We start from the raw sequence: 14,432 nt of genomic DNA on the forward strand, positions 1-14,432 counted from the left end.
CTCGCGTGGCCGGGCGCCGTGGCCTGGACAGCTCGGGCTCCGCGCTCGCGGCCGGCCGAGGGCAGCGCAGGGTCTGGGTGCGCTGGCTCCCGCCCGCGCCAATGAGCGGCGGGGGCCGAGCCTGGGCGTAGTTTGCGGGGCCGCCGCGGCCCGGGTGCCCGCGCGTCAGATGTGCCGCCGCCGCCCGGGCTCGGCGCAGGGGGAGGGGGCCGCGCCCGCTCTTTTCTTGGCGGAGGCATCGCCTTTTCTTCCCAAACCGCAAGCCTGACGGAGGGGCCTGGACTACCCCGCCGCGGCCGCCGGAGGCGCTCCCGGCCCGGCTCCGTGGGGGGGCAGAGCGGCCCGCGGCCCGGGCGGCTCCATTCGCCGCGGCCAGCCCGGCGCCGCCGCCCCCGCCCCCGGGGCGGCGGGGCGAGAGCGGGGCTTTTCCACGCCAGGGGCACTCCGCCCGCCGCACAGCGGCCGGGGCCCGACGGGTTGGGGCGCAGGGCGGGAGCGCTCACCTGAGCCGCCGGGGTCTCCCTCGTTCCCGCTGTCCAGGCCCAGAGCAGCCGGCGGGCGGCCCGGCCCGCACCCCCCCACCCCGAGCGGGCCCGAAGACCCCCTGCTCACCGCGGCCTTGCGCCCCAGCTCCTTGGCGTCGCTCGCCCTGCGCCACCCCGCTGGTGCGCCCGGCTTGGCTGCCTCCCCCTCTGACGCTGGCGCCTAGCCGCCCGGGACTTTTATCCAGCGGGGCCCCCGGGATCAAAGCGACGGCGGACATAGGGCTCCGCGCCGAGGGGCCGGCAGCAGCAGCGCCCGGGGCCTCCCGGAGGAGCGGACAGGTGTGGCGCAAGGCGCGGGCACCCTAGGCGATGGAGGGACCGGGCGCCCCTACAGGGCTCCATGCGGGAGTCGCCCTGTCCCGCGCCTGGGTGGACAGATTCTGGGAGGCCCTCGGAGGCAGTGGGGCCAGAGGGGGCGCTGTCACCTACCGAGGTCGGTGGGCCTCGGGTGGGGTCCTGGATCTTCACTGCAAGAGCTCTAGCTGCAGCTTGCCACTCTGATGACCCACCAAACCTCTCCCTGCTCCAGAGCCACTGGGGTAGGGGCGAGAATGGACAAGAGCTGCCGGCTGGGTGTCTGCTCAGTGACCTGCACTAACCATTGTATCTGCCCATGAGTTCACCTTCCCAGCCACCTCACTTGGGACAGAAGGAGGTTCCTTGTCAGAAATCAAAATGGGGGAGGCAGGTGTTTACTTAGGAGGCCTCTACCCGGTGGGTGGGGAGACAAAAGAAAGAAAAGCATTTATTCACCCTCCACACACATGAAATGCTTTGGTAGACCTTTTCCCCTCCCATCTGCAGCCCGTGGCTGTCGTTACACCCATTTTAAAGGCAGGAAACAGGCCTTGCCTTTCGGGACAGGGGTCCAGATGGGGGGGGCAGGCCTTCCTGAGCTCCCCTCCTAATTCAGGGCAGTGAGGAGGCTGTGTCCCCTGGGAGGCACCCACAGCTCCTCTGGGGTAGGTAGTTACAGGCAGCCGGGGCTCCGTCCCCGCCCCCTTCACAGTCCATCTGGGTGGCAGGGCCCCTCTGGCCCAGAGCACTGCCCTTTCCTGTCCCCAGGCTGAGTGATGAGCTACACCCACCCACCCTGCCCACACCCAGCAGGCTGCTCCAGTCGGGCTCTCAGAGGATGCAATGGGAGACCAGACAGGGCCCTTGAAAGCTGTCCTGTGAGCATCCGAGGAATGTCAGGTGCTGTTATGTAAGATCAGGCTGAGGGGCCCTGGGGGTAGCCTGGGCTGGGGTCACTCAGTGCAGGAGAGGGCAGGTCCTCCCCACAGGCACCGTCAGGCAGCTGTGTGCCCATTTTCCTGATTAGGGGAGCTGAGAGTCAGAGGAGCTGACAGAATAGCGACATGGACCTTGGTTCATTTGGAAATCCACACTCGTGTCAGTTTAAAGGCCACGTTTGGGGCTGACCAGATGCAGTAGCTTCAAACACAGGTCACACCCGGAGGTGTTCTCCCCACCCCCGCCCATCTGCTGAAGAACCCTCTACCTCTCCCCGTGTTATTCCAAGTCCCAGGCAGGGAGATGCTCCCCATAGCTGGATGGCACAGGTGTGGAGGGCTGTGCTCCATGCTGACCCGGCTCTGAGCAGCTTCCCAGTGGGGATGCCCTGGGCAAGGCCCATGACCTCTCTCTGTGCCCCCATTTCCTCTTCTTTAAAGTGGGGCAATTACCGTCCCTCCATCAGAGGGATTATAGGAACCCATGCGTGAACGTGCGCAGCAGCTGACTGCCAGTGAAACCCCAGGACCAGGGAAGAGCGTGCATATTATATTCCCGGCATTCGCTGTAATGCGATTTTGCCTGCACAGTGGACCAAAATGAGTTTCTGTTTGGGTTTATTCAAGACTGCGAACAGAAGCAAAGAGGCACTCAAATCCAGCCTTCCCCAGCACTTCCTGCCCTGTGACCCACCTTCCCCATTCTCTTCTTTGGCAGCAGCCCCCAGACGCCCAGACAACATGTCCCACTCTGGACTCAGACAGACTGGCTCTGTCCTAGTAACTCCCCCCTGCCTCCCCTGCAGGGGCCAGCTTTACCCTCAGCACCTCGGACTCCTGCAGTCAGTCTGGTGGGGTCTCTGAGAACAGCAGGTCCTTCAAGCAGGTGTCCTCTGCTTCCAGGCTGCCTGCACCTAGCCTGGCGGACACCAGCCACTGTGGCCCTGACAAGTGGGAGGAGGGGAACACTGGGTTGAACAGCAATGGGTCAGATACCATCTCGCACCCACTCAGAAGGCTGTGATAAAAAACAGGGAAAGTAATAAGTGTTGGCGAGAATGTGGATAGCCGGGACCCGTGCATGGCTGGTGGGACATGAACTGGCACGGCTGCCATGGCGACAGTGTGGTGGCTTCTCGAATCGGTACACACAGAACTGCCGTATGATCCGGCAGCTTCACTCTGAACTATGTCTTCAAAAGAATGAAAAGCAGGTGTTCAAACAAAAGCATGTACATGAATGTTCATAGCATCACTATTCATAGTCACCAAAAGGTGGAAAACCCCAGCTGTCTGTCAATGGCTGAGTGGATAAATACAATGTGGCTCATTTACACAATGGAATAGTACGTAGGCATAAAGAGGACTGCAGCTCTGACACAGGCGACAACATGGACAGGCCTGAAAACCATGACGCTCAGTGAAATGTGCCAAACACAAAAGGCCACGCGTTGTATGATTCCGTTTATATGAAATGTCCAGAATGGGCAACAGAATTGCCCATTCTGGACATTTCCTCCCCAGGACTGTTCCTCTGGGGAGGAAACACAGAGACAGGAAGAAGACCGCTGGTTGCCAGGGACTGGGGGAGGAATAAGGAGTGACTGCTGATGGGGACAGGGTTTCTTTTCAGGGGATGGAAACGTCCTAAAATGGATTGTGGTATTGGCTGTACAACACTGAGAATGTACTAAATGCCATGGAATTGCACACTTTACTGTGGGTAGCTTCATGTTGTGTGAATTGTACCTTCAAAAACCCCCAAAGCACCAGTGGGTCAGACCAGCGATGGTCAGCAGGCTGGACACAGGGCACCAGGTGACTGGAAGGGGGGCAGGTGAATGGAGTGCCCGGGTGGGGACGGGGTGGGCTGGTCCCACTCTGGAAACCTTCCTGGGATGTGGGATAGTTTGTTCCCCAACTGCAGTATGTGGGGGATGTTGCAGTGCCTGGTTTGTCCTTGCAGGACCTGGCTCCGCCCCCGCTGGGCCCCAGGCTGGGTTCTGAGCCTCAGGTCCCCTATCTGTACCTGTCTCACAGGGTCGTGGGGGCAGGCAACGAGGCGGGATGTGTAGAGGCAGTGAGCATGTAATAAGCAATGTTATTACTCCCGGGAGGATGCTGGCCTTTCCTCAAGGACCAAGGTAGACTGAGGTCCCCAGCACAGGGGACTCATGGGATGTCTAGAGGACAGGCACTCAAGCTGGGGGATGAGGACTAGGAACAGTGTCCCAAATTGCCTTGTTGCAGTGGTCCCACGGACCATGGACACGGGACCTGCCCTTCTCTGCCACACTCCCTGCCCCTACTGACATCCAGGGTGGATTCCGCATCACTCCCGCCTCCCTGCGTCTTGGCCCCCACTCAGGTGGGCCGCAGGTGCTAGTGCTGCTGGCTGAGCTTGGGTCCCATGCGTTCCCAGCTGCAAGGGAGCCTGGAAAAATGAGAGGCCAGAGAGGGCTCTGCCTCTTTAGGAGGGGCTTCCCCAGGTATAAAATGGGGGTGCCAGGGCTGTTCCTCTGGGGAGAAAGCTATGGGGGAAGGTGCCAGGGTCCCAGATGAGCACAGAGTTAACCAGTGGGAGCTGTGGTCCGCGTGTGGATACATGCTCATTTCTTGGAAAAAGGGTGTCAGAAATGGAACATTTCAGGAAACTAGAGCTAGGGTTCCAGTTGGGGCAGGCTTGGGGGCCCAGGCTGTATGGAGGGCTCTCAGGGACAGGGAGGAGAGTGTGGCGAAGGGCAGTCAGTGGCACAGTTGGGTCCCCGCTGGGTCTGACAGACAGATAATCTGGCCTTCAGAGCCTCTGGATATCCAGCAGCTCCAGACCTAGTGCCTTTGACTGAATGTGGGACTGCCCATGCCACTGGCCGGCTCCCTCCTGGGGCCCCTGAGCCTGGGGGCTTGCAAGGCATGAGGGCAGCTCTGTGCTCCAGCTGCTGCCGGCCGTCTGGGGCCCAGCTGTTGCCTGCCGGCTTCAGCTGCCCCGCCTCACACAGCCACCTGGGCTGCTGAGAGCCCCAGCTGCTGGCCTCTGAGGCCCAAGAGGCCAGGGAAGCAGGGTAGGCCACCCCACTCCTCCCAGCAGCTTACTCTGAGGGGAGGCCCTCTTCCCCAGCCAGCCAAGACCCCATCTCCAGCTCTGAGCCTGGGAGGGGCGTCAAGGTCAGGCAGTGCAATCACAGAGTTTGAATCGCTATTCAGTTTCTCCAGAGCCGCCGCCCCCATCTGTTAGCAGGAACCGCCCCCCCAGGCCTCATATCCTGGGACCTTGGTGAGCAAAGCCCCTCACTTGGAGCTGTCTCCTGTGTGCGGGGGCCAGGGGTGGAAAGTGGGGACAACTGGGCCAGGTTCACGCGTTTTGTGGGCAGCTCCTAGGCCTGACGCTGGGAGAGGTCCTCTCCTGGGAACCAGGTGGGTGTTTGCAGGCCTGGCATAAGCAGCCTTGGGGTCACCTGGCAAAAGAGATCACACACACCCCTTGCCCTGCGACTGAGAGCACCTGGGAGTCAGAACCCCCTTCTCTTAGGGGTGAGAGCCCCCAGGGCTGTGGGTGGGAGCTGAATCCTAGATGCTGTGACCACCCCCCCAGCTGGTGAACCAGGCACCAGGATGGGGTTTTCTGGTCCCAGGCTCAACCCCTGGGGGCCTTGGACCCCACTAGTCACTTGGCAGTACCTGCCTGCCTCTCATCCCACCCTCCCCTTGCTGAAGGACCCTCCTGGGTGCCAGCCTGCAGCTGACCTGGGGTAACGAGTGTCTGGGTCCACCCGGGAAGGGCCACATCCCAGAGCTGGGAGAAGGAAGGGCCTTCCCACGCATGGTGGAAATGGGGCCTCTTGGAGTATTATGGGAGCGGCCCCCACGTGCCAGCATGTGCTCCTCACTGTACAGGTGAGGAAGGGTATGGGGGAGGTTGTGCTGCCCCAGGCCTCTTGGGGTGGGCCAGAAACAGCTCCTTCTCAGCCCTCCCAGCTGGCTCTGCTGTGCCCTAACGAGCTCCAGGCCGCCTGGTCCCCATCTGTGCAGCCTGCTGGTCCCCAGCGCCCACTGCAACAGGGGCTGCAGGCCAGCATGGCTGGCCCGCCATGTGACCTTCGGCCCACCCTCTCTCCCACCCTGTGATCCGCACGTGGCCTCTGGGGAGGCAGAAACAAACCCTCAGATCTCACCCCTGGGAACCTTTCAGCGCCAGCGACATCAAAGGGGGCAGTGGCTGGCGGGGCTGCGGCTGCGGGTGCTTCTCTTAAAGGGCCATGCCACTTCTTAATTCAAAGCAGATCCTGGGAACAGCTGTCAAACCGCCTGGGAGGGAGGACTCCGGCGGGAGAAGCTGGAAGGCCGCCATCCCTGCCCTCTGCAGACCCCATGTGTTCGCTTCTCGGGGCTGATCAGAGGGCAGGTGGGGACTGAGCTGAGCACGGTCTTGCATCTTGCAGAGGCACCACCAGCCTCCGCCTGGGAGTCACGCTGCCCTTCTCAGAGGAGGACCCTGAGCGCTGAGCAGGGGCACCTGTTGAGGGCGTTGATTGTCCTGCTTGGCAACTTAGAAACTCATTTCACAAAGTCAACAGTGTGGTCTCTCTTGAGTGTGAGCTGAGGTTCTTACCTGCCCAGGTGTCTGCCCTGCCTGGAGGCCACCGACTGAGTCCAGATGTTGGACAGCTCCATGCATAGGGTAGGAGGGGTCCCTGATGGTCACAAGTTCACTCAACAGAGCCCTGTCCTGGCGAGGGGACACCAGGACTAGACAGCAGGCTGGTCTTCTGGGGGGAGGGGGCAGATGCGACCTGATGTCAGGATGGGGAGAGAATGAGGAAATGGGGCACTGCACTGTCAAGGAGCCCCGGGCAACGGGAAGTCACTGCCTTATTGATAATACAGATAATTTCCAGAAGGGTCTATATTGGAAAGTAGATTTTAAACTACTTAAATTGAAAATGCAATTTTACCATAAATATATACTGTGGGTGCCAAGAAAACGTATAAACATTTTAAGAGATGTCGTCTGTGCTCAATAGTAGTTCGCCATCATCAGAAGTGTCTGGACGCTGATGGTAACCACTTTGAACACTTCTTGTAATTGCAGAAGTCAAACGTGACTTGTATTCATCTTTTGTTATTGGTATATATTGAGTATAACAATTAATAGTTTTTTTCTTTCTTAAAATGTGTACATGTTTTTGGCACCCTCGGTATAGCACACACATATGTCTTAAGTGCATTTGGCTAGATTATAAGTATAGCGTGGTACAGGAGCTGTGCCTCCCCAAGGGGCTCAGCACACAGGGGGCTCTCAGAGACCACTTGTTCCAAGAGTGAGCCATGCTTTCTCCCAAGGAGACAGGTAAGAGGAGTATCGGTTCCCAGGCCAGGTGGGGGCTTCTTTACCTATAACATGTGACCTGAGGTCCTAATAGAACCATAGTTTGAGACATAATTTCTTTGGAAAATATAGCTTCAGTCTTATTAACATAGCTCCAGAAAATAACCCGTTACTCCCCCCCCGCTCCCCCCAAAATTCAGTTGCCGCCCCAGGCCAGCCCTGAGTGCAGCCTGGGGCAAGGACCTGAACCTTGTCTTCTGGCCAGGCTCAGGGTCCCCGCAGCCTGCTGGGGGAGTTGCTTCCTGTGGTGTCCTGTGTGGCTTACCTTTGTTGAGTCTCCATGTCCCTGGGAAGGGGGCACTGTCACCGCCCTGATTTGACAGATGAAGAACAGAGGCCCAGGCAGCCAGGATGTGTCACAGCTCAGGTCCGTGGACCTCAAGCCTTGACTGCACCCTAGGCTGCTGCTGGATGCTGTGATAGCCTACATTACACCCAGCCGGGACACTGTACTCTGGAGGTGGTGCTGTGGAGGGGGTAGAGTTGGAGGTGGTCCTGATCAGGGCCACGGGGGCTGCAGTGAAAAGAACAAAGACAGGTCGGTCCTGTTCACATGTTGTGAAAGAAGGAAGGAGGGGAAGAATGTACATCTGTGTCCCCTTAGCATCCTGACACATGCATTTGCTCATCTTTGCAAAAATAAATGCAGAAAGGCTACCCCAGCACTGAAAGAAGAAGGCTTCTACGGGGTGAGTGGGAATGGACAAGGAGGGGGCAACCCTGGTCTGGCTACGTCTCATCTTGTACTTATCACTTTTGAGTCAAACAAATGTTTTGCATAATCAAAATATAGCATCAAATCAAAAAGGATGAAAACAGGCCCCAAAATACAGTAATATATAAATGAGCCTAACTGTGTATCAAATTAGCATGACCGCAGAGAAAAAAAGAATTAATTCAAATAACTTTTGAACACAATACTCTGTATTTCTTTAGTGGGATATATTCTGAGGACAAAAATAACTACAAACGGATCTTGAAATTTCCTTAGTAGGTCTGTGGTTAGTAGCAGGATTGCTGTAGTAATTCTGAAGCTATTTGGAGGGTATTTTGGAACAGAGCAAACAAATATATTCATGTTACCAAGAGCAAGGGTTTTCACTGTGGAGAAAGGGATTTTCAGTTGAACCATGTACAGTTGCCATTTTTTTTATGGATCAAAAATGGTTGAATATCGGCAATTTCATACGATTTAACCAAATACAAATAGAGTGAGGGAAGGAAAGGGAACATCGTGAGGGGTGGCTTGGAGTGAGAGCTATTCAGGTGAATTCAGGGTGTTAGCTCTGCGCCCTGAGAGGGCCTACGGAGCAGAGCAGCCCTGAGCACACTCTGCTCCAGACCTCACTTTCTAAATCCCGTTCCCCTCTAAAGGGACCAGGGCGTCCTTGAGAAGTGGCAGGTTCGGGCTGGGGCAGGAGACACCCTGGGCAAGCCTAGGGTACCCTGTTGTGGCAGAGGTGAGGAAATGCTCAGAGAATAATGGAAACAGGTCAAAAGTTTGGACGGAAAAAGGGGCCACAGATTGAACAAGACAAGCTCAGGGGAGGCCAGCATGGCGGGCCCTACACCCCCAGAGACCAAAGGAACCACACAGGGTGGTCTGGATATAGACAGTCCTCACTACAACAGGCCATGGTGGGTGGTCACATCCTAGCGTCCTTGACAAAGGTCAGTCTTTACTTGAAGTGAGCCTGGATGTTGTCTTTTTGCATCTAGGATAACAGACCTTTGAAAAGTCAGAGTAATTCTCTTTTCCAGACCCCTCAGTGCATGAGACCAGGAATCCCTCATTATTATCTAGTGCCCGCAGACCATGTCTCAGCGCAGTAAACATTCATTATTATCGATCTTGCACCCACCAATGTGAAGGAAGTGTGAACCTCTCCGTTTTACTTTTTTTTTTTTTTAAAGATTTTATTGGGGAATTGGGGGAGGGGAACAGGACTGGGGCATCGAGGAAGGGGAACAGACAAGCTGCTGTCCTTTTGTTCTTCAGTCTAGTTGTGGAGGACGGACGTTGCTTCACTGGCCCAAGTTGGCACCATCATTGCGCTCTTCCCGGGCGAGGCAGATCAGTCGCCGGCTTCTGGACGGCCGCTCACTGCGGCTGCTGGCCGCTCACGCTGGCTGCTGGCTACACACGGTAGCCCATGGCAACCCACTGCCACAGGGGCTGCAGCCTACGCCGTCGCCGGCGACTCACGGCAGCCCAGCTGCAGGTTGAGCTGTTGTTCAGCATCTTAGCTGTAGAGGGCAGTGTCACTGGCCCTCATATGTGGGATCTGAACCGGGGCCCTCTGGCGTCCCAAGCCAGCTCTTAACCAACACGCCACTCGGCCGGCCCTCTCCGTTTTACTTTTTATCCAACCCCAGAGACGCCCTCGCTGTGCTTCCTCCCCGCCTTTCACCTCCCACCCACGGATTCCCTGTAACCCCTAAGCCTCCGCCTTCGACTCTAAGGTAAAAAATAAGCTGTAAAACTGCTGTTCTCAGGAGCGTTTTCTCAATCCATTGGGATTTTGCTTCCCAGCACTTGTCGCCAGTTTGGTTCAAACAAACTCATAAGACTTCTTTACAGGTTTGGACGTTTCTTACGTTGACAAAAGGAAGGAGGAAAGATGAGAGTGAGATGGGATTGTAGGCTAGCTCAGAGTGTGGCATCCATGTTAGATTTCCCAGTGTCGTACAACAGTTTGGTGGTTATGTGAGAGACTGGCCTTACACTTAGGAAATCCACTTGAAGGGTTTATGCATACATCTCCTACTCTCAAATGGCTCAGAAAAATGTTCTATGTATGGAGAGAGAGAGAGATGACAAAGCAAATGGGGTAGCATGTGAACAACTGGAGAGTCTGTCTACACAGGAGTTCCTTGAACTGTTCTTGAAACTTTTTTCCAAGTTTGAAATAATGTAAAAATAAAAACCACACCTCCAAAAAAAAAAGGAGTATAGGAGCCAGCTTGGAGGGGGTCTCACTGGCCAAATTTGGATCAATTTGAGCATCAAAAAGAGTAACTGAATGAAAATTCAATTCATGAATATTTCAATCCATGAATTCATATGAATATTTAAGACTTTTCAAAAAGGAGGGGGAGTATTTCTTGGCCCCAAAATGCCTATTAAATGTAGAGGGAATGGTAAAATTGGAAAGTCATGATTTTGCAACCATAAATGTAATGATGGATTCAGGCAAGGACCATCATTTGATAATAGTTTGGTAAATGGTCACTGGAAAAACATCCTATTTATGGCTTATTCTTTCTCCAAGGTACCTCAACCCTGGAGAAATCCGGCAGATCAAGTGTTCAGACTTCACATCACCATTAACGGGACAAACTGATGACCTGGATCTCCCTGGGGTCTGTCATCTATGCAGCCTCACCACCGCAAATGTTTAACCCCAGGAAAGGATCAGGCACACCCAGCCCATGGAAGATTCTAAAGGAGACAGGTCTGGGCTCCTCAAAAACGCCTGTGTTGTGAGAAGTTAAACTAAACCCCAGCAGGACGAACTGATGCTGATTAATGGAGTGTGAACCAATGACTACCAAGCCAATGTGACAGCAAGTTCTAAAGGACAATTTGGGGACAAGGGAAATTCTCCCACAGGCTGTGTCAGGTAATATCACTGAGTCCGTGACTGTTGGTTTGTTGGGTGCGGTGAAGGGTCACAATTATGTAGGAGAAGGTTCCCATTTTAGGAGGTGCCGCTGAACTGTTTGGAAGGAAAGCATGTGATCACTCCACCTTCCTTCCAAATATAAATATATGTGCAGATAGAAATGCAGAAAGACAAGCCAGTGTGACAAGATGCTAACAGTTAGTACATCTCCCCAATAGAGGTACACAGATGAGTTGAAACGTAGTAGTTTACTGTATTAAATTTTTGCTTGTTTGTAGATGTTTCTGCTTAATTGAAATTTTTATTACGATTGTAGAGTCACGTGCAATGCACGAAACAGCACAGAGCGACCCCTTGAGCATGTTGCCCACTTGTCCCCACAACGGTAACATTTGGCACAACTATAGTGCAATCTTATAGCCAGAATGGTGATGCTCATCTTCTTCCCAGGGCCCCAGTTCACTTGTGCTCAGTGTGCATGCCACACACGATCTTATCACTGGCAGGTTACTGTGTCAAATGCTGAGAGGCTCCACCCCCACGAGGGTCCCTGGTGTTGCCCTCCTATAACCACTCCAGCTCCCCAAACAAATGTCGGGCAACCTGTGAGTAGCCTTTGGGACAGGCTTTCTCACTCAGTCACTTCCCGGGAGCGTCTCCTGTACCCCCCACCCCCTCAGTGCTATGTCAGTGCTTCCATGCTGTGGATGGACCACAGGGGTTCACCTACTCACCTGCTGAAGCACACCTGGATTTATTTCCAATTAAGGCTGTTATAAATAAAGCTGCTATGAGTACGAATGCATGGACTTGCCCCCCCCCCTTTTTTTAGATTTTATTGGGGAATTGGAAAAGGGAACAGTGTTTTTCCAGGACCCATCAGCTCCAAGTCAAGTTGTTGTCCTTCAATCTTAGTTGTGGAGGGCGCAGCTCAGATCCAAGTCCAGGCCATGTTCAATCTTAGTTGCGGGTGGGGCAGTGCACCATCCCACGCGGGAGTCGAACCGACAACATTGTTGTTAGGAGCACATGCTCTCACCAACTGAGCCATCCGGCCACCCGTTGGCAGCTTAGCAGCAGCTCAGCTTGGGCACAGCTCACTGGCCCATGTGGGAATCAAAATGGTGACCCTGTTGTTCAGGGCTTGTGCTCTAACCAACTGAGCCACCCCGCTGGCCCTTGCCATTTCTAAATCTTTTATTTATTTATTTATTTATTTATTTATTTATTTATTTTTAGCTGAGCCATCCCTGCCACCTGTTGGCAGCTCAGCGGCTGCTCAGCTTGGGCTGGGACTCGAACCGCTGTTGTTCAGAGCTCGCACTTTTGAGCGAGCTCTTAACCAAATGAGCCACTCGGCCAGCCCCTTGCCATTTTTAAATATATCAAATTTGGTAAGAAAAATATGAGCTGCCAAAATAGTTGAGACAGCTACGGGAGCACCCAAGTAAAGGCTCCCTTTCTCGCTCGGCCTTGCAAACCTGCCCAAGATGACCTCTGACCCACGTCACCTCTGTGGCCTCCACTGTGATCACATCCTGGAATCTGGGCAGCTCAAGGCTGGAACGGAGCCCTAAGCAAAGGTGCCAAGTGGCAGTGAGGGCTGGGGAGAACAAGCAGAGAGGCGGCCTTCCAACAAGAGCGAGCACAAGGCCCCAATGAGCTGTCCAAACTGAGCACAAACTCGCCGTGGGGCAGGTGAAGGTCCTTCCTGCTGTGGCCGGGTGCTGGTGTGTCCGGCCACCTGAAGTTTTAACGCTGGCCTGAAATAAAGCCCTGCCTGGGGGGAGTCCAAGGAAACGGCATTTCCTGCCTCTGGAGGCTTAAGCTGTGGGTCCAGCATCCCCAGGTCCCCACACAACATCGGGGTAGTCTCTGGGGCTTGCTTGTTTTCACAGATGCCTCACAGGGGATTGGTCTGTCCTGCCTGGTCTTCAGCTCTGACCCAGTGAGGCCACCCAGGGGAGGAGGGTCTGCCCTGCCTCTCCCACCTCCCACTGCTGGGGTGCCCTGCCACCACCAGGTAAGAACCAGCAGCAGGAGGGGAATGTGCACTTGGGGAGACTGAGTGCTGTTTGTCTCCCCATCAAGGGTCATTCCTCCAACAGATGTTTGCTTAGCACCAGCCCTGTGCCAGGCTCTGCTCTGTGTGCCTGCAGGTGGAGACAGCCAGTAACCAAGTGAGCAGGCACGGAAGACCTGTTCCAGTGCAGAGGAGGCTCTGAGGAAACCCTCAAAGGTTGATGTGCTGAAGAGGGCAGGCTGGGGACAACTTGGGGTGTAGGGAGCCTGGCTGCCACAGAGCTGCACATGGTGGCCTGATGAGCTGAAGCGTAGGGCTGGAAAGCTTGACCAGGCAGTAGTCAGAGATGCCCCAGAAATACCCCAAGGGTGTCTGCTCCAAGGCCCCGGTGTGCCCAGCTGCATGCAGACAGTGAGGCCCATGCGTGCAGGTAGCAGTGGACAGGACAAGGCAACGAAAGAAATGGAGTGGCAGGTCTGTGGGCATCATCTCTCATTCCCTGCAGACCTGGTAATGGCCGGTAAGGGGGCTTGACCAAAGTGCCCCCCACATGAAATCACCATGATCCTGTGATACTCCCTGGCCTCAGGGGAGGGGACTGACCGATGGTGACCAGCGATGTGTGTGGCTTAAGTGAGGCCCTGAGGTTGCAGAGTGTTGGATGGGCTGCAGGACAGTCAGGAGGGACTGAGGGGCCACCCTGAGACTTTCCCGTTTTCTCACACATGCAGGCGGTGTCCGTGTTTGTCAGTATGCCGGTGCCTATAAGGCGGACGTGTCACTGACATGAAGGCAGGGCAGCACCCACATAGGAGGGCTGCGAGGGTCCCTCCTCCCGACCTTCCACAGACAAGTTCGTCCACAGGGCCTAGCTGCTGGTAAGGTGAGCTCCGCCTTGACAGTGTAGGCTGCCCATTTCAGACTTTCGCTGAATTTCCTCTGTTTGGTCTGGAGCTTCTGGCCCAGAAGTCTTTACCCTCAGCCATCCTCTGACCTTCACACCACCCCACGGACAGCGGTGACCACAGGAGATGGGGGAATGGGGGCAGTGGCCCGGAGGGGCCATGGAGCCCAGGCCTCTGCACGCTTGCGGCCCGCACGGCCTTCCTCTTCCTGCTACCGGTTCCACGTGGCTAGGTGATGGCTGGGGGTGGGGTTGGGGGGAGGATGTCTGTGAAATGCCCAATCTCTGAAACACATTTGCAAATAGAAATGTTTCCTAGAAGACAAAAAGATATGTATATAGAGTCCCGCGGCCACGTGGCGCCCATTGGGGTGAGCACGCGCTCCAGGGACCCTGCGGCAGCGCCCGGGACAGAGCCAGGGCAGGGGGCGGGGATAGGGGCGGACACGGAAGTGCTCCAGGCCCCGCCCCGGACCCCGCCTCCCGCGGTCGCGTGGCTGTGCGTCCCGGCTGTTGCCGATAAAGTTGTTTGAAGCCCGGCAGGCCGCGGTGGCGCCGGGAGCGGGTCACGTGATCGGAAGATGGCGGCCCCGGCAGGCGGCGGGGGCTCAGCGGTGTCTGTGCTGGCCCCAAACGGGCGGCGCCACACGGTGAAGGTTACACCCAGCACCGTGCTTCTGCAGGTGCGGCCGCGAGCAGCGGGCGGCGGGCGG

General features: G+C 55.9%; 2 protein-coding genes and 1 long non-coding RNA gene across 6 annotated transcripts in view; 2 read left to right on the forward strand and 1 right to left on the reverse strand.

Moving 5' to 3' along the window:
* Positions 1 to 774, reverse strand: part of NOTUM (notum, palmitoleoyl-protein carboxylesterase) — a 7,442-nt gene extending 6,668 nt beyond the window's left edge. Inside the window, exon 1 of the mRNA XM_019661846.1 lies at positions 613 to 774. The gene's annotated coding sequence lies outside the window, so the exon portion shown is untranslated. The remainder of the gene's footprint in view (positions 1 to 612) is intronic.
* An 11,590-nt stretch (positions 775 to 12,364) lies between these two features.
* LOC109393026 (uncharacterized) lies at positions 12,365 to 13,886 on the forward strand. 2 transcript variants are annotated; one of them, XR_002126158.1, is made up of 4 exons: positions 12,365 to 12,490; positions 12,691 to 12,815; positions 12,952 to 13,031; positions 13,547 to 13,886. It is a non-coding gene; the product is annotated as an uncharacterized LOC109393026 (long non-coding RNA). The 2 variants fall into 2 exon arrangements; XR_002126157.1 differs by having other exon boundaries at positions 12,365 to 12,815.
* Positions 13,887 to 14,212: 326 nt separating this feature from the next.
* The window catches only part of ASPSCR1 (ASPSCR1 tether for SLC2A4, UBX domain containing), a 24,685-nt gene continuing 24,465 nt past the window's right edge, over positions 14,213 to 14,432 (forward strand). The window contains exon 1 of one of the 3 annotated variants that reach the window (XM_019661925.1): positions 14,213 to 14,402. In XM_019661925.1, coding sequence (XP_019517470.1) covers positions 14,301 to 14,402 — 102 coding nt within the window. In that variant the 5' untranslated portion in view covers positions 14,213 to 14,300. The remainder of the gene's footprint in view (positions 14,403 to 14,432) is intronic. The other 2 variants (XM_019661927.1, XM_019661929.1) reach the window with 2 other exon arrangements.

Source organism: Hipposideros armiger, unplaced genomic scaffold, assembly GCF_001890085.2.
Source record: "Hipposideros armiger isolate ML-2016 unplaced genomic scaffold, ASM189008v1 scaffold_362, whole genome shotgun sequence".
NCBI classification, from domain to species: domain Eukaryota; kingdom Metazoa; phylum Chordata; class Mammalia; order Chiroptera; family Hipposideridae; genus Hipposideros; species Hipposideros armiger.